Source organism: Hemiscyllium ocellatum, chromosome 48 (assembly GCF_020745735.1).
Source record: "Hemiscyllium ocellatum isolate sHemOce1 chromosome 48, sHemOce1.pat.X.cur, whole genome shotgun sequence".
NCBI classification, from domain to species: Eukaryota; Metazoa; Chordata; class Chondrichthyes; order Orectolobiformes; family Hemiscylliidae; genus Hemiscyllium; species Hemiscyllium ocellatum.
Genome location: NC_083448.1, coordinates 17,771,816 through 17,790,732, shown reverse-complemented (window position 1 = coordinate 17,790,732; position 18,917 = coordinate 17,771,816). Strand labels below are relative to the sequence as shown.

Sequence of the window (18,917 nt, the reverse complement as noted above, 5' to 3'; positions counted from 1 at the left end):
CTTTGAAAGCTGCCATAATAAGGCATAGGAACCAAGGTCAGCCATTCGGCCCGTCGAGTCTGCCCCGCCATTCAAAGAGATCGTGGCTGATCTGATCACCCTCGCTCCACTTTCCTGCCCTTTCCCCTATCACTCTCAAATCCCTTCCTGTCTACCCCAGCCTTAGATATACTGAACAACCCAGCCTTGACAGCTCTCTGTGGGAAAGAAATCCTGAGATTCTCTCCCCTCTGAGAGAAGGAATTTCTCCTCACCTGTACCTTCAACGTGCAACTCCTTACTCGAAAATCATGCCCTCTGGTCCTAATCTCTCCCATAAGGGGAAACAACTTCTCCCTAAGCACCCTGTCAAATCCCCTCATAATCTTATATTTTTCAATAAGATCACCTCTCATTCTTCTGAGTCTAATGAGTTCATGTCAACTCTCCTCATAAGACAGTCAGTCCCTCCATCCCTGGGATCAGCTGAGTGACACTTCTAATGACAGTCTATCTTTCCTTCGAAAAGGGGCCCAAAACTCTTCACAATATTGCAACCAGTGTCTTATGACCATTTGCCTGGATACCTTCTCCAGTACCAAAGTGCAATCTTTCAGTTTAAGACACTCTTGAAGAGGATTCTGTTTAAGTTGTGCCCCCAGTTCTTGGAAAGCCACCAATCTCAAACCAGAAGCAGACATAAAATGGTGTGTTTTGTGATGAAACACAGAAACTGGGAGCAGGACAAGGCCATTTGGCCCTTCCGTTTTTAGATCGGAGTGGTGCTGGAAAATCACAGCAGATCAGGTTGCGTCCGAGGAGCAGGAAAATCGATGTTTCGGGCAAAAGCCCTTCATCAGGAATGATTTGGCCCTTGGAACTTGCCACCACAGTTCAATATGGCTGATCCTCCATCTCACTTCCATGTTCCCTCTTTTTCCCAAGTCACTTTAAAATTGTAACATTGACTTGACCTAACGCTGTGCCCCTGTTTACTGAAAGTCCTTCCTGTGTGTTGGCACCTGTTCATTCACAACAAAAGGGCCTTCACGCAGGAAGAAAGTGGGAGCCTCTGATCCTTCCCTTCTATGTGGTTTTCTGCGACAGACTGCCTCGTCGTCTCACTCAGCATGGAAACAGACCCTTCATTGCAACCCCTCCATGCTGATCAGATACCAAATGGATCTGGCAGTCCATTTCAGATCGCTGACTCCAATCAGCATTCTCCTCAGCTGAGAATAACAAATGCTGGAGATCACAGCAGGTTAGGCAGCATCCACAGAGAGAAAGCAAGCGCACCTTTCAAGTCTGGATGGCTCTGCATCAGAACCCCGTCTCAAACATCTCAAATCTGTCACTTCTGCTGACTGGCAGTGATCAGGATAGGGGAGTGAGCTGTGGGATCTTGCTTTTCAGAATTGATTCCAGTGTCCCTGCCAAAAGTTTGGAGGTTTGAATCCCAGTCGGGGGAGAGGAATTAGGGGTGATGGCATTGATTTAGTCTGAGAGGTCAGTCCAGGACTGTCAGGGGGAATGCTGTTCTGTCTGAGGTGCCTACCGCGTGAAGATTGGAGCATTGAGCAGGGGGCCGGAGATCCCACACCAGGAATTTCAGAGAAGGTCATGCCACATCAACATTGCTGAAAGACAGACAAGGTTCACCAAGGCACAGCATGGTAGCTGGTGGGATCAAGCTGAACATCACCTGCTGCTGCTTCTGAACTCACTGTGTCAGCTGCCAAGTTCTCCATGGGAGATCCCGAGGCTGTGAGTAAACAACAGGGAGACACTGAACTTTATCAATCTCTCTCTCTCCCTCAAATGTGGGTTTCAAAGTGGAGAGTTGGGGGAGGTAGGGGATTGGTGGGGTGGGATGAGATGGGGCGGATGCATTTTAATTTAGATCAATGCAAGGTGCTGCAAATCTTAGCAGGACTTATACGCTTAATGGTGCTGTGAGCTCAGGCTAGACCTGACATTTGTGACAGAGAGCTGCAGCAGCTGAGGGTCTGAGGGTGAACATCTTTGGAGAGCACAGGAGACAAAATCCCCAAACCAGTGCTTTCCAAATGGAGCTGCTGGTCTCGTGACAAAGACAGATGGTGGGGGTGGGGAGGAGGGAGGGGGTGGGTTTGGGGTCAGCCCACAAGACAAGTGTCAGCTCCTCTCCTGGCCAGGCTGATGTGGATTGAACTAATCCCACACCCCGCTCTGCTTGTGTCTGAACAAACAAATAGGTGTCTGGCTTCAGCGGGGAGCGGGGAGGCATGTTTATCCTCAGCCTGGCTTGGCTGAACTGGCTTTTGTAGTTGTGATTGAGAAAGGGCCTGGCATACGCAGCAGAGTTTAAGACAATATTCCCAAACAGAACTGCACTGCAGATGGAAAGGTTGCCCTCCAGCCTGGAATGTAAGCGATTGTGGGAGAATGGGAGCAGCCCGAGGGATACTGTATAGGCCCTGGGGCATGTCTGAGACAGAGAGGGAAGGTGTAACATGTGAAAAGACAGGAGGAAATTCTCTCAGTGTCGCAAGGGCTCACTGTTCACAAACTGGCAACGGTGGAAAGGTTAGTTCCAGACCAACAGGTTCTGGGAACTAGGTACGGAGGATCATGTTTGAGCGTGAGGCAGTGCTCACAAAGACACACAATGGGAAAAGACCACTGCCTGAAGTCGCTCAGCCCTAATGTGTAGAGAAATGTCAAAACCAGGAGCTAGAGAAGGCCATTCAGCCCTTCCAGCCTTCTCTGACATTCAATTTGATCATGGCTGATCATCCAACTCAGGGCATTGTGGGTCTGTCTACAGCACAGGCATTGTAGCAGTTCATGAGGCCAGTTCACCATGACCTTCACTCATCTCTGCATACCTCAACACGGTCCTGTCCCCCTTAGTCCAAGAACTCCCCACCTACGTTCGGGACACCACCCATGCCCTCCACCTCCTCCATGATTTTCGCTTCCCCGGTCCCCAATGCCTTATCTTCACCATGGACATCCAGTCCCTGTACACCTCCATCCCCCATCACGAAGGCCTCAAAGCCCTCTTCTTCTTCCTTTCCTGCCGTACCAACCAGTACCCTTCTACTGACACCCTCCTTCGACTGACTGAACTGGTCCTCACCCTGAATAACTTCTCTTTCCAATCCTCCCACTTTCTCCAAACCAAAGGAGTAGCCATGGGCACCCGCATGGGCCCCAGCTATGCCTGCCTCTTCATAGGATATGTGGAACAGTCCATCTTCCACAGCTACACCAGCACCAACCCCCACCTTTTCCTCCGCTACATCGATGACTGTATCGGCGCTGCCTCGTGCTACCACGAGGAGGTTGAACAATTCATCCACTTTACCAACACCTTCCACCCCGACCTTAAATTTACCTGGACTGTCTCAGACTCCTCCCTCCCCTTCCTAGACCTCTCCATTTCTATCTCGGACAACCGACTCAACACAAACATTTACTACAAATCGACCGGCTCCCACAGCTACGTAGGCTACACCTCCTCCCACCCTGCCTCCTGTAAAAACGCCATCCCATATTCTCAATTCCTTCGTCTCCATCGCATCTGCTCCCAGGAGGACCAGTTCCAATATCGTACAACCCAGATGGCCTCCTTCTTCAAAGACTGCAATTTCCCCCCAGACGTGATCGATGATGCCCTCCACCGCATCCCCTCCACTTCCCGCTCCTCCGCCCTTGAGCCCCGCCCCTCCAATCGCCACCAGAACAGAACCCCACTGTTCCTCACCTACCACCCCTCCAACCTCTATATACATTGTATCATCCGTTGTCATTTCCGCCACCTCCAAATGGACCCCACCACCAGGAATATATTTCCCTCCCCTCCCCTATCAGCGTTCTGAAAAGACCACTCCCTCCGTGACTCCCTCGTCAGGTCCACACCCCCCACCAACCCAACCTCCACTCCCGGCACCTTCCCCTGCAACTGCAAGAAATGCGAACCTTGCGCCCACACCTCCCCTCTACTTCCCTCCAAGGCCCCAAGGGATCCTTCCATATCCGCCACAAATTCACCTGCACCTCCACACACATCATTTACTGCATCCGCTGCACCCGATGTGGCCTCCTCTATATTGGGGAGACAGGCCGCCTACTTGTGAAACGTTTCAGAGAACATCTCTGGGACACCCGGACCAACCTTCCCAACCACCCCGTGGCTCAACACTTTAACTCCCCCTCCCACTCCACCAAGGACATACAGGTCCTTGGACTCCTCCATCGCCAGACCATAGCAACACGACGGCTGGAGGAAGAGCGCGTCATCTTCCGCCTAGGAACCCTCCAACCACAAGGGATTAACTCAGATTTCTTCAGTTTCCTCATTTCCCCTCCCCCCACACCTTGTCTCAGTCCCAACCCTCGAACTCAGCACCACCTTCCTAACCTGCAATCTTCTTCCTGACCTCTCCGCCCCCTCCCCCACCCTGGCCTATCACCCTCACCTTAACCTCCTTCCACCTATCGCATTTCCAACGCCCCTCTCCCAAGACCCTCCTCCCTACCTTTTATCTCAGCCTGCTTGGCACACCCTCCTCATTCCTGAAGAAGGGCTCATGCCTGAAACGTCGAATCTCCTGCACCTTGGATGCTGCCTGACCTGCTGCGCTTTTCCAGCAACACATTTTCAGCTGATCTCCAGCATCTGCAGACCTCACTTTCTCCTATGACCTTCACAAAGGCTAACTCGGGACAGGACAGTAAATACTGGGCCCAGCCAGCGACTCCCACATTCCCCGAGTGAATAAAAATATCCTGTACTGCTGCAGTAATAACTTGTTGCTTCGATATTCAAACTATCTTTTAACGAAGGTCAAGACATGATTGCCTTCCCAACTGCTTGTTGTTTATATTCCTGGAAAGGCTGGTAGGTGTAGGGAATGCTGGATGACTAAAGATGTTGAGGGTTTGGTTAAGAAAAACAAGGAAGCACATGTCAGGTATAGACAGGATAGATCGAGTGAATCCTGAGAAGAGTATAAAGGCAGTAGGAGTGTACTTAAGAGGGAAATCAGGAGGGCAAAAAGGGGACATGAGATAGCTTTGGCAAATAGAATTAAAGAGAATCCAAAGGGGGATTATTTGGGAATTGATGCAGGGCTATGGGATGAGAGTAGGGCAGTGAAATTATTTGGGGATTGATACAGGGCTATGGGGTGAGAGTGGGGGAGTAGTCTTAGTTTGAGACGGATACAGGGCTATGGGAGAGTTGGGTTGTGAAGTCAGTGATGATGTGAGGCAGAAGGGGACAAGGAAGGGAGTGAAACAGGGAACTGAAAAGGCCAGGGGACGGAGAGGAGTGCATGAAGAGAGAACTGCAGGGGCCAAATGCAGGGAACTGTTTTCAAGATCTCCACATCAGAAAAGCACTAACTTTCACAGTGAAGTTTAGTGGGAGGAACATTTCTGAAGAATAAAAATAATTTGCCTGTTGAAAATGCCTTGAGTGCAGTGAAACATTCCAAGCCGCATTTCAAGCAAGCAGAATCTCCAACGAAGAACTCTTATGTCTCTTTTTCACCCTCTGTCCAGACTCTTCCCAAGTGCAATATACTTTCGCTCAGATTCCGTGTTTCACTCGAATTGAGGTCTGTCTGGGAGACAGCACTGTGCAATTGTTACACAGCAGGATGAAGCATCTGTCTCAGTGTGGTCCCTCACCTTGAGCCCTGGCCAAGCCAACAGGTCCTCTACAATTCCATTGAGAAGGACAAGGGGCAGCAGATACATGGGAACACCACCCCCTACAAGTTCCCCTCCGAACCTCTCACCATCCGGACTTGGAAATATATCGCTGTTCCTTCAGTCACTGGGTCAAAATCCTGAAACTCCCTCCCTGAGGGCACTTTGGGTCAACCCACAGCAGATGGACTACGGTGGTTCAAGAAGGCAGCTCACTCCTGCCTTTTCAAGGGCATCTAGGGACAGGAAGTAAATGCTGGGCTCAGTCAGTGATGCCCAGATCTCAGAAATGAATAAAAGAATGCCCTGAGGGACAGGCACACATCTTTGCAACACCCACATGCAGAGTTCACAATGGAGCAAGTGCAGTGAAAGTTGCAGGGCCGCGTGTGATGCTTCTGAGCAGCTTCAGGAAGTGAAATTTCACACCGGGTCATATCAATGAGGAGGCTTTTCAGTTCGGGGCAGTCAAGTTGCAGAGTGCAGCTTCATTTAATTCCCACCTCAACCTCCCCTCACCTTCGTCAACGTCAGGAACAGGCTCTGAGGACTTGGTGCCCTTGATAGTGGCTCACATCCCAGTCATACCTGGGGCACAGACGTGTACTCCAGAGATTCCCAGCTGGGTGGGAGCTTATATTGCTGCTAATTGGCCAGTGCTCCTTAGCAGTCTTCCCCTCAGCACGCATGCATGGGCAGAGACAGAGCTGGGAAATGGGAGCATTGTCTCTCTGCAGGATACACTGAATGACTGAGAACAAGGAACATTGATCCCTTCTTAGTGGTCCTTCACTTGACAGCTGTTCATTATCTCCCATGCTCTGGGGTGTCTGATGCAAGTTAACTGGTGTGTAAGACCCCACAACAGTGTTGTAATTTGATGATGGGGTAGGGACTTCTCCCCTCAGTCTCCTGGGCAATAGTTACCTTTCAAGCTGAACAATATGTAATTATCACATTGTTGATTGAGGGAACTTGCCAGTGCACAAGTTGAGCTGCACTGCCCAAACTTTACAACAGTGGCCACATTTCAATAACTCTTTCATTGATCGGGAATGCTTTGAGCCCAGTGAGGCTGTGGAAGGTCCTGGTCTGCATTTCTCCTGCACACACTCACACACAATAAACACATTCTCTCTCGCAGACACACATACAATCTCTCCCTCACACATAAACACATGCACACACTCAAAGAAACACACACACACACACAGTCTTTCTCACACACACATGGTCAAACTCTCTCACACAGCCACAGACACAGTCTGTCTCTCAGATACACACACCTACACATACAGTGACACTGAATGTATTGCTCTCTGCTGGCCCATTGGAAGACTGGCCTTGACATATTCGTGGGAATAGCTGCCTTGCTGTTTTTTTTGAGGGGTGGAGGGTGGGGGTGGTATTCGATTTGGTCACGTTTGTGGGATTCCCGACAGATATCCTGGTGTGCCCAGCTAAGTAAACGTTCTGTCAGAGAGAACCAGACAGACAGAGGGAGGGAAAGGGCCAGTGACCTCTCACACGTCCCCCTTTACACTGACCCTTGGGCCAAGTGGCTGGACCAGTATTTGACCTGACCATCAGGAATATATCACCAGCTACTTCAGCTCAGCAGGGTGTGGGGAGAGAGTGTAAGCTCACTCCTTCTCAGGGGGTCCCCTATTAATCTACACAAGATGCAATGTTCCTCTCAGACAGAGGGAAACTGCTCCTGCAAATCTTTTTGCCGTTTCCTGTAACGCTGGGGGAAAGGGTGCCAGGGGGTGTCTCAGAGGAACAGAACGAGAAGCCTCCAGACAGTTGGGACAGAATCCTTGAAATCCATGCTGGGGTAGTGTTTTCAAGTGTTTGTTTAAAAGGACAGACAAAGTGGTTTTGGGAATGGCTCCCAGACTGTGAGGCCTTGCTGATTAAAGACACAGACTTTCTCATTTAATTTGTTCATTCAAGGGCTGGGGCCAGCGCTGGCTGAGCCAACATTTATTGTCCATCTCTATTCAGTTGGAGGGAATGGAGGTGGTGATGTCTCTGTTCAACTGTGGCCCTCATCCTCCTGGCCAGGGGAGGTGGCAGGTTTTGGAAGATGCTGTCACAGCTGGTGTATTGTGCACAGTTCTGAGGGCCACGCTGCAGGAGGGGGGAGTGAACACTTTGGAGAGAGTGCAGTACAGATTCACAAGGACAATTCCAGGGATGAGATGCTTCAGTCAGGAGGAAACATTGCTGAAGGCAGGACTGCTTTCCCCACAGGGGCAGAGAGTAGATTTAAGAGGAATTTTTGAAATCATGCTGGCTTCGAACAAACTGGAGAGGGAGAAACTGTTGCTGCTGATTAACTGAGAACCCGAGGGAAACATGTTTCAAGTTCTTTACAAAAAAAAGCAAATGCAAAGTGGGAAAAAACATTTTCGCTTCGTCAGGATCTGGAATGCACCGCCTGGATATCGGTTCAGTTGGGGCATTCGAGTTGGAAATAATCAGCAGGGTAACAGAGGAAACATAGGGGATTGGCACACAGTTACAATGCCCAGTGTTCAGGCGATGGGCTGAATGGCCTCCTTCTGCACCAGAACCATTCCCTGGATCTGACACAGAAAGTTAGCAAGTGACGGTCAGGAGGCTGGATTCAGAGATGGAAAGTGGGCAAAGCAAACAGGGAAGGCCATATGCTTTCATACTTGCACATTTCTCATTACATATCAAACCAATAACATTTTTTTTTCTTGTCATTGATGCAATGAAAATCTGCAAGTTAAGGCAGTGGATGAGGGAGCATGTCAGAGGTGAATGTGAGCCGTTGAACTGCCTCAGATTGGCTGTGAACAACTGAGATTTGGGTGAGCTGATATTTACAGGGTAGGAGGTGGGAGATCCACCAACAGCCATCAATGACTGGACCCTGAAGGTGACAAACACACGGAGCAGGGTATCAAGAGCAAAAACAATTTGCTGTGCACCTTAATTTCCAAAAGTCGCTTGAATCCCACTGCAGCTCAGAGCTCTGGATGTGCCTTGGTGTTGTGGGGCTCATGAGTTTGATTGCCACGATGGCAGCTGGTGTCAGTGATGGTTTCTATGTAACCGCTGTCAGTTCCAGGAGGAAGGAAAGCTGCCACCTCTATCCTGCCTCTAACTCCACACCAATAGCAATGGGGTTGACTTTTCCCTTCCCTCAGCATTCAGTTCAAGGTGATGAGGGATACACATATCGATATTCCCCTGAAAGAATGTTGAATATCTTCACCTCCATCCATGTTCTCACCCGGTGGGAAGTTTGGCCTGATTCCCAGCTCCTCACTTACCTGTTGGTACCCTGACTGCTACCAGCCTTGCACAAGAGTTGCACCCACCTCCAACCTCCCTCGGTCTGGCTCTACTCATTGTCACTATTGAAACCTTGGGTACAATGAAGCTGCTGGTTATACATCGGCTGATGCCAAGTTATTGGGCACTTTGTGTTTTAGCTGCGAGAGATGTGAGAGCTCTCATTCACCTGTGGCATCTGAACATAATATTCCTGAATCACACACTTGATGTGTGCGAATGAGTGTACACCCTGTATATTTGTGAATGTTTGTGAGAGTCTGTCAGTGAGGGAGTTTGTGATTCAGGGTGTGTTTGTGAATGAAAGTGTGTGTATGCCAGAGCGAGAGTGTGAGAGAAAGACAGAGAGTGTGTGCGTGTGTGTACACGAGTGTATGTTGGTGAGTTTGTCTGTTGGCGAGGAGTCTGTATGTGTGTGAATGAGTACAGTTCAGCATGTTTCTGAGTGCCTGAGTATTTGAGGAGGAAATATTCAGTTAGAATGCCTTTCCAATTCAATCATTGCAGATGCCCATGCACTCGTGATGGCAGCAGCAAACACACAGAGATAGCAGAAAACTCCTGAATTTCTAAGAGAAGGTGAGTCACATAAATGTTCCTCCTATTACAGAGACAAAAACTGGGTGGGAAAGAGAGCTCCAGTTGCTTTATTTTTAGCATTGATCTCTGTGCTCTGGTGAAGTGAGAATGCGGGCAGAGGTTGTGTCAGATCATTTCCGCCAGTGTTAAAATCCAGCCCAAACCCAACGGAGCTGTGTACAAACTGACAGGTGACACCCCTTCACACAAGGGTTGGAGCTCAAAGGAATTTGATGTGCTTAGAATGATGCAGTGCGGGAAGAGGCCACTCCGTCCATCGTGCCTGTTCAAGCTCCCTCATCAACTATCCAATTCAATCCCACCACAGCCTTGCAAACCTTTCCCAGGCCCATGTGAGCCCAGCCACCTGCCTCTCTGGGATACAGAACAAAGGTAGAGGGGCATTGGGACAAAAGGTGCAGTCTACAAACTCAACACTGGAACGGGTTCGAGGGGCTGAAGGACAACTCGCCACTTCTCAAGATCGACACCACCTCCTGTTTCATTGTGGGGCAGCAGTCGATTCACCACAGTCAAAAATAGTTTAAAGTCACATTTATTTTACATTCATAGAAAAATATATCACTTTATATTCTGTATATGGAATTTACACTTTTTTACATGGGAAAACATCGGAGCGTTTGTATTGTGGGGTGACAGATCAGTGACACCCACACTCCTCCACAATCATGTCCATGTGATGACTCAGAACCACATCCCAATTCTTGTAGTATAACATGGAGAGAGGGCTCATCTTAACGGGCACACAGGATGTGCAGGGAACACGTTCTGGGTGGAAGGATTTCAGCAAACTCTACAAAAACAGATAGAGAGAGAGAGAGAGGTCAGGACAAGTTTACTTCTGCAGCAAGGGCACTGAGAACATGACTTGTATGAACAAACAGAGGCAATAAATATCCTTCCCATGGAGAGATTCGTGATTGATGATGATTGGTAAGAACATCAGGAAGATGTTGAAAAGATGTCTGGAGGACAATGAGGATTGGCACTGCGACTTCCGGAGAGACTGGTGGGCTTTGATGGAATGCAACTTTCCACAAAGGACCAGACAAAAATTTGAGATGGGAACATTGTAAGGCTTCGGTGAAAGATCAGGCTCAACTGAATAGCTCTTGGAAAGAGACAACACTGGTGGGATGGGCCAAATGGCCTCCCATCATTTTCCATAATGGACAGATGGTGAGGAATTAGACTTCAAATAGCAGAATGGGATGTGTCAGTTAGCAGATAGGAAGACAAATGCAATGTTGGCATTCATTTCACGAGGGCTAGAATACAAGAGTAGGAATGGACTGCTGAGTCTATGCAAAGCTCTGGTCAGACCATATTTGGAATATTGTGATCAATCTACCCTATATCTCAAGGAGGATATGCTGGCGTTGGATGGAGATCCACAGGAGCTTCAGAACAATGATCCTGGGGATGAAGGGCTCGTCATTAGAGGTTATAGATTCCGGGTCTGCTGCACTCAATTGAATTTTGAAACATGAGGGGGCTCTGACTGAAAAGGATAGAGAGAGGCCTGGATAGGGTGGACGTGGTGGAGAAGTTTCCACCAGGAGCCGAGTGGAGGGCCTGAGGGCATAGCCTCAGAGTGAACAGGTGAGCCTTTAGAACGGAGATGAGGGGGAATTTCTTCAGCCACAGGGTGGTCAATCTGTGGAACTCACTGCCACAGAGGGTTGCAGAGGCCGGGTCACTGGGTGAATCTAGGACAGAGATAGACAGATTCCTGGTGAGTAAGGGGATCAAGTGTTCCAGGGAGAAGGCAGGAGAATGGGGCTGGAAAAACATGTCAGCTGTGATAGAATGGTGGAGCAGACCCAATGGGCAGAAAGGCCTCACTCTGCTCCTGTATCTTACAGTCTATATGACTAGATAGTCCAGAAGCTTGATGGACAGGAAAGGTGAGGGGGTATGGATAGTGGGGCTGGGGGGGTGATTCAGGAATGGAAGCACTCAGACTGGCCAACCCTGTGAGGTGGTCCAAACAGTCCCAGGGTCAGTGTAAGATCCAAGGTTTGCAAGAAAGCCCAGAGGCAGGCAGTGTGAGGATCAGAGCATGAGGAAGGATCGGAGGGCCACAGGGGGTTGTTGAAAAGGATTGTGTCAAACCATGAAGGAATTTCCAATGTCCCAGGGGACAAAAGGGCCAGTGGTCAACCAACAAGGAGCACTTTGTGTGGGGCAAGGTTCAAGGTGGGCCTTTTGAGAAGTGAGGGAGGACGCAGGTTTGGAGAGTAGACATGAGAGTGTTGGAGCAGCCTCATCTTGAGGCAAGTAGAGCTTTAAGTAAAGAAGATTGATGATGACAACTGCTGACGCTGTCTGGAGTGAAGGTGGCAGGTGTTTCTGTGGAGGTTAGAATTTGACTTGGAATTAAAGGCATCAAGGGATACGGGAAGAAAAACAGGAATATAGATTTGAGATAGAGGATCAGCTATGGTCAAAATATGTTCTTTATTATCCTTGCCCTTCATTGTGAGAGGGATGGAGTTTAAAAACAGGGAGCTTATGCTGCAGCTCAGTAAGGTGCTGGTGAGGCCACATCTGGAGTACTGTGTACAGTTTTGGTCTCCTTACTTGAGAAAGGGTGTACTGGCACTGGAAGGGATTCAGAGGAGGTACACTAGATTGATTCCAGAGTTGAGAAGGTTGGCTAGTGAGGAGAGACTGAGGAGACCAGGACTATGCTGATTGAAATTTCGAGGAATGAGAGGGGACCTCACAGAAATGTATAAAATGGTGAAGGGGATAGAGGAGACAGAAGGAGGGAGGTTGTTTCCAGGTGGGGGGTGGTGGGGGGGGGGGTGTAACTAGAATGAGGGCAGAGTCTCAAACTAAGGGGGAGCAGATTTAGGAGGAACTTCTTCATCCAAAGGGTTGTGAATCTGTGGAATTCCCTGCCCAGAGGAGCAGCTGAGGCTGCCCCGTTGAATGTTTTTAAGGTAAAGATAGACAGATTTTTGAACAGTAATGGAATTAAGGGTTCATGGTGAGCGGGTGGGTAAGTGGAGCCCGGTCCATGAAAAGGCCAGCCATGATCTTATTGAATGGCAGAGGGGGCTGGATAGGCCAGGTGGCCTACTCCTGCTCCTAGCTCTTGTATTCTTCTGTTAAATGGTGTTGCAGGCTCACACAGCTGAATTGCCCTCCTCCTGCTCTGTGTTTCTCAAATGCCATTCATTCACTGTCATTGGGTTACCATACAGGAACTCCCTCCTGTGGGTTTGTGGATCGTCCTGCATGCCCATGGACTGCAGTGGTTCAGGAAGGCAGCTCAACACCACCTTCTCAAGGGCAATTAGGGATGGGCAATAAATACTGCCCAGCCAGCAGCACCCACATCTTGTGTCAGAACAGCAAAGAACACTGGGAACGTGATCCGAAATTGCAGCCAGTTCGACAGAGAGAGAGAGAGAGAGAGAGACACACACACAGACAGAGACAGAGAGAGAATAGTAGGGTTTCAGGAGAGCAATGGATTACATTTGTCCATAGCACGTGAGAGAATGGAGACATTGTCCTTTAAGGCAAGGTCTTTTCCCTGGAGTGGAGGGAGTCCAGAACTGGAAGGCATAGGTTTAGGGTGAGAGGGGAAAGACATAAAAGGGACCTAAGGGGCAACTTTTTCACACAGAGGGTGGTACATGTATGGGATGAGCTGCCAGAGGAAGTGGTGGAGGCTGGTACAAAGACAACATTTAAAAAGCATCTGGATGGGTAGATGAATAGGAAGGGTTTACAGGGATATGGGCCGAGGGCTGGCAAATGGGACTAGATTAATTTAGAATATCTGGTCAGAATGGATGAGTTAGACTGAAGGTTCTGTTTCCGTGCTGTACATGTCTATGATTTTAAATACAGTAGATAGATTATTTGGGGAATATTTACTGTGAACACAGTAAACGTATAGCATCAGACTATTGAGAGATGTAAAGCAGGGGGAAGTACGATGCAGAAAGGGAGGCTTTCCTTCACCAAGTTTCTGAGTGAGAATTATTCCTGACATTTGGGAATTGTTAACCCGTGATAACCATTCTAGTTGGATCATTGATGAGATAAATGGATAAAAGCATTCATTTTAACTCTGGCTGTCCCTGCGATGAGGGTCTGACACTGTCCGTTTCACATTGTTAACTCAAAGTGACAAATCCCCCTGGAAACACACTCTCTGTTGGACTATTCTGGCTGAGATGGTCTCTCAGGGAAAGGTGGCGTTTCATCATTCTCACCTGCATGTAAGCGTGGTTGGTTGGCATGAAGGTTTCATCCAGAGGTGAGGGGCACTCTCCCCCACACCTGTAGGCGTTGAAGGATTTGGGGTGTATGACCCAGCCCCCCCAGCCAATCCGGTCAAAGTTCACCTCCATGTCCATCCGCCGACACAGTGACCGGTCTCTCAGTGACGTGCTGTTCCCCATGTTCAGCCTCTCCTTCCGGTTCCTCTTCTGCCTCTTGGCGTTCCCCAGCTCACCAGCCCGTTGGAACTTGGAGCGCTCCACAGTCCTGAGGAGTGTGGAGGGGATTCCACCCACCTCTGCCCTGCTCCTCTTGAAGAAAACGACCATCATGATCTGCTCGGATCTCCGATGAGGGGGCTTGGCACGGGTGCCCGCCCTTGCCAGTTTGGCCAACTTGCCCGGCTGGCACTGGCTTTGCTGGTGCTCTCCGGGAGGAAATCGGTGAACATCCTGGATCCCGGGCTTCTCAGACTCCCGGAGTGGAGCGCCCCGGCTCAGCCATCTGTTCAGTAAACCAGTGAGATCGAAGACCTGCCAACTGGAACTGGCAGTGGGAGGGTTTACGGTGAAGGAGCCAAGGGGTGAGCAACTGTGGCAGGTCCTGTTGCCCTGGCATTTGTAGCTGTGGATGTGGTTGATGAAGATGGTGGTGTTTGGACAAGTAGAGATTGGGTGCATTCGGATCCTGAGCTCTGCAAAATGCACAAAGTCATGCTCAGCGATGGAAGTCATGTCAAAGTCAATGATCCAACTGTCCCCACTGTAATTCCAACCTGAAAAAAGAGATAGTGTCTGAATTAGAGAAACGACATGGGCAGATGGAGTTTAATTTAGATAAATGCGAGGTGCTGCATTTTGGAAAGGCAAATCAGGGCAGGGCTTATACACCTAATGGTAAGGTCCTGGGGAGTGTTGCTGAACAAAGAGACCTTGGAGTGCAGGTTCATAGCTCCTTGAAAGTGGAGTCGCAGGTAGATAGGACAGTGAAGGCGGCGTTTGGTATGCTTTCCTTTATTGGTCAGAGTATTGAGTACAGGAGTTGGGAGGTCATGTTGCGGCTGTACAGGACATTGGTTAGGCTACTGTTGGAATATTGTGTGCAATTCTGGTCTCCCTCCTAATTGAAGAATGTTGTAAAACTTGAAAGAGTTCAGAAAAGATTTACAAGGATGTTGCCAGGGTTGGAGGATCTGAGCTACAGGGAGAGGCTGAACAGGCTGGGGCTGTTTTCCCTGGAGCGGAGGCTGAGGGGTGACCCTATAGAGGTTTATAAAATCATGAGGGGCATGGAGAGGGGAAATAGACAAAGTATTTTCCCTGGGTTGGGGGAGTCCAGAACTAGAGGGCATAGGTTTAGGGTGAGAGGGGAAAGATATAAATCAGAGCTAAGGGGCAATTTTTTCACACAGAGGGTGGTACGTGTATGGAATGAGCTGCCAGAGGAATTAGTGAAGGCTGGTACAGTTGCAACATTTAAGAGGCATTTGGATGGGTATATGAATAGGAAGGGTTTGGAGAGATATGGGCTGGGTGCTGGCAGGTGGGACTAGATTGGGTTGGGATATCTGGTCGGCATGGACGGGTTGGACCGAAGGATCTGTTTCCATCTCTGTGACTCGATCTCTGAACGATTAGGTCTGGGTTTCTGCCCCACCTGACCAGAGCTGGGACAGAACATGCCTGAACAAGGTGACTGCAAATAATACTGATGGGTTAAAGGTCAAATGTGAATAATGTTGCCAAATTGGCCATGGTCTCAGTCGATGATTGATGCCAACAACACCCAGTGGTGAAGGTAGGGAAGAGAATTATTGGGGGGGGAGGGGAAGGTGACAGAAAGCGAAGTGGATTAGCCCCTGTACATTGCCCCTATTGTTCATTTCTTATTCACCTTGAATGAGATGGTGAGAAATATCAATAACATGAGACTTGAGGCAGAGGGGGAACACAAAGTGAATCAGAATTCAGTCACACATTTCACATTCGTGTTGATTCTGCTGAGGGTCTGTGGGATGAATCGGTGTGGTCAGGTAGGACAGAGTGAGTTGCTCTTTCCAAGAGCTGAGAAGGTTCTGGAATGAACTAATCGGGGTGCTCAATCAGAGGATAGATCCTCTGAAAACATGTCCTCTGCTGGGAGGATTAACAATAAACAGGACCTCATCGTCCAATCTGCTTCACAATGGATGACTTGGTTTATGACAGTGATGAAGGAGACCATTCAGGCAATCTTGACTGTTCTAGCTGTCTGAAGGTGACATCTTTGTTCCTGCCTTCCCTTTCAGATACATCACTCATTCCTGTTGGAAATGTCAGTTGAAGTTGCCTGCACCCACCCTGTCAGGCAGGACATTCCAGGTCACAACCACCTGCCTTTGTGGGGAACTCTCCCCTCAGCATACTGACCGTGCCTTGACGCAGATGTTCCTGGTCACTTCCTGAGCGGGAACAGTTTCTCCCCCCCTGACTCTATCCAGTCCCCTCATGATTTTGAAAGCTTGGATCTGATCTGCTCACAGCCTCCCCTCCCCATAGCTGTCCGAACTTTTGTCATTCAACCCAAACGGCCTCCCTCAACCCACACCCCCATTTCCCATCGCTAACCCAGCTCATCTGCACATTCCGGGACACAGGAGGGAACTTAGCATTGTCAATCCACCCTAACCTACAGACAGAGTCAGAGTCATACAGTACTGAAACAGGCCCTTCGGTCCAACCCGTCCATGCTGACCAGATATCCCAACCCAATCTCGTCCCACCTGCCAGCACCCAGCCCATATCCCTCCAAACCCTTCCTATTCATAACAACACGACGGCTGGAGGAGGAGCGCCTCATCTTCCGCCTGGGAACCCTCCAACCACAAGGGATGAACTCAGATATAATTTTTTACCTTCCTATTCCTATCCCCATCCAGATGCCTCTTAAATGTTGTAATTGTACCAGCCTCCATCACTTCCTCTGGCAGCTCATTCCATACACGTACCACCCTCTGAGTGAAAAAGTTGCCCGCTAGGTCTCTTTTATATCTTTGCCCTCCCACCCTCTAGTTCTGGGCTCCCTGACCCCAGGGAAAAGATTTGGTCTGTTTATCCTATCCAAGCCCCTCATGACTTTATACACCTCGATAAGGTCACCCCTCAGCCTCTGACTCTCTGGAGGAAGGAAGGGGATCTGGGTGGGTTGATGTCTGTGGCCATGGTAACCGTGAGGGGGTCAGGTTTGAATCGCAGAGTTGGCTGGTGTGGATTCCAACCCACGGCCCGGAGAGTTAGGGGCTTGCTAAATGCAGTGACAGTCGGGCTGGGGGGGGGGGGGGGGGGAAGAGAGAGTGCCTCTGTCCCGCTCACCCAGGGGGCTGGGGGGGGGGGGGGGGGGGAGTGCGGGAAGGGAGGACACACACACAGACACAGAGGGAGCGCGGACAGCAGGAACCCTCCACAGCGAGCCCCCGCCTTACCTCTGGCCGGCAGACTGACCACTTGGTCGGCTTGGAGCACGGCGCTGCGCTCGGGGTCGGAGATCGCCCGGGACACCCTCCCGGTGACCGCCTTGTACAGCTCCAGCATGTAGGCGGGCAGGCTCTTGGGATCTTGCCGTGCCTTCCAGGGAAGGGGCCGGGACTCCCGGGCGGCGAGGAGGAGGAGGAAGAGGAGGAACAGCAGCGCAGGGCGGGCCGAGTGGCGCTCCATGTGGACTGTGGAGTTGCAGAGCTTGCGGGAGCTGCTTTATAAGGACCAGCCCAGCTTCCCCACGCCCCTCTCTCTCTCTCTGTCTGTCAGAATCCACACCGTGTCCTTCCCAGACAGAGAGGGAGGGGAGAGCAGGCAATGCTGGTCCTCCCAGTCCCAACACTGTCACTACCACCCCCTGTCTGCAGCACTGAGCCCCGGGACACCCGCTCCCCTCTCTTCTCCCCTTCCCTCCCGACCCCCGGAGTCACTCCCAAACCCGAACATCGCTCCAAGCAAGCCCGGGACACCGCCTGCCTCCCGCCAGACACACACACAGGCCATTCAGCCCGTCGAGCCTGCTCAATGAGATAACGTCAGAAACATATCCAGCAGGGAAACAGACCCTTCTGTCCAACCTGTCCATGCTGACCCAGATATCCCAACCCAATCTCGTCCCACCTGCCAGCACCCGGCCCATATCCCTCCAAACCCTTCCTATTCATATCCCCATCCAGATGCCTCTTAAATGCTGAAATTGTACCAGCCTCCACCACATTGGGGCGGCACGGTGGCACAGTGGTTAGCACTGCTGCCTCACAGCGCCAGGGACCTGGGTTCAATTCCCGCCTCAGGCGACTGACTGTGTGGAGTTTGCACGTTCTCCCCGTGTCTGCGTGGGTTTCCTCCGGGTGCTCCGGTTTCCTCCCACAGTCCAAAGATGTGCAGGTCAGGTGAATTGGCCATGCTAAATTGCCCGTAGTGTTAGGTAAGGGGTATATGTAGGGGTATGGGTGGGTTGTCGCTTCGGCGGGTCAGTGTGGACTTGTTGGGCCGAAGGGCCTGTTTCCACACTGTAAGTAATCTAATCTAATCTAATCTACATCCTCTGGCAGCTCATTCCATACACGTACCACCCTCTGTGTGAAAAAGTTACCCCTTAGGTCTCTTTTATATCTTTCCCCTCTCACCCTAAACCTATGCCCCTCTAGTTCTGGACTCCCCCCCACCCCAAGGAAAAGACTTGGTCTATTGATCCTATCCATGCCCCTCATGATTTTATAAACCCGTTTACATGGTCCGTTTCTCCATGTATTTCACGTCTTTCTGTTGTGTTATTCCCAGTATCAGATCCCCTTTTCTTCCAGTTCTGGATGTGACATAACCACCTGGAGCATCCCATCCCGTTGAGATCCGCCAGGATTCGCTTTTATGGCTGATCTCACCACCTTCAGCTCCACTTTCCTGTCTTCCCCCCCTGGTTAAAGCTCAGTGTGTAACACACCGGCCTTCTGTGGGAAAGAACCTCCCAGTTCTGAGGGAGGGTCATTGGACCCGAAATGTTAACTCTTGATTTCTCTCCACTGGGAGACGGCGGAACTGCTGAGCCTT

General features: G+C 50.1%; 2 protein-coding genes across 2 annotated transcripts in view; one reads left to right on the top strand and one right to left on the bottom strand.

Annotated features, from left to right (window-relative positions):
- Nucleotides 1–9,528: 9,528 nt before the first annotated feature.
- ash2l (ash2 like, histone lysine methyltransferase complex subunit) overlaps nucleotides 9,529–18,917 on the top strand; it is a 58,434-nt gene continuing 49,045 nt past the window's right edge. Inside the window, exon 1 of the mRNA XM_060856705.1 lies at nucleotides 9,529–9,591. The gene's annotated coding sequence lies outside the window, so the exon portion shown is untranslated. The remainder of the gene's footprint in view (nucleotides 9,592–18,917) is intronic.
- Nucleotides 10,248–17,546, bottom strand: LOC132836911 (nodal homolog). The gene is made up of 3 exons (XM_060856478.1): nucleotides 17,315–17,546; nucleotides 13,848–14,629; nucleotides 10,248–10,405 (listed from the first exon to the last, which is right to left on the bottom strand). Exons 1-3 carry the CDS (start codon nucleotides 17,544–17,546, stop codon nucleotides 10,253–10,255), a joined length of 1,167 nt encoding a protein of 388 aa, XP_060712461.1. The 3' UTR covers nucleotides 10,248–10,252.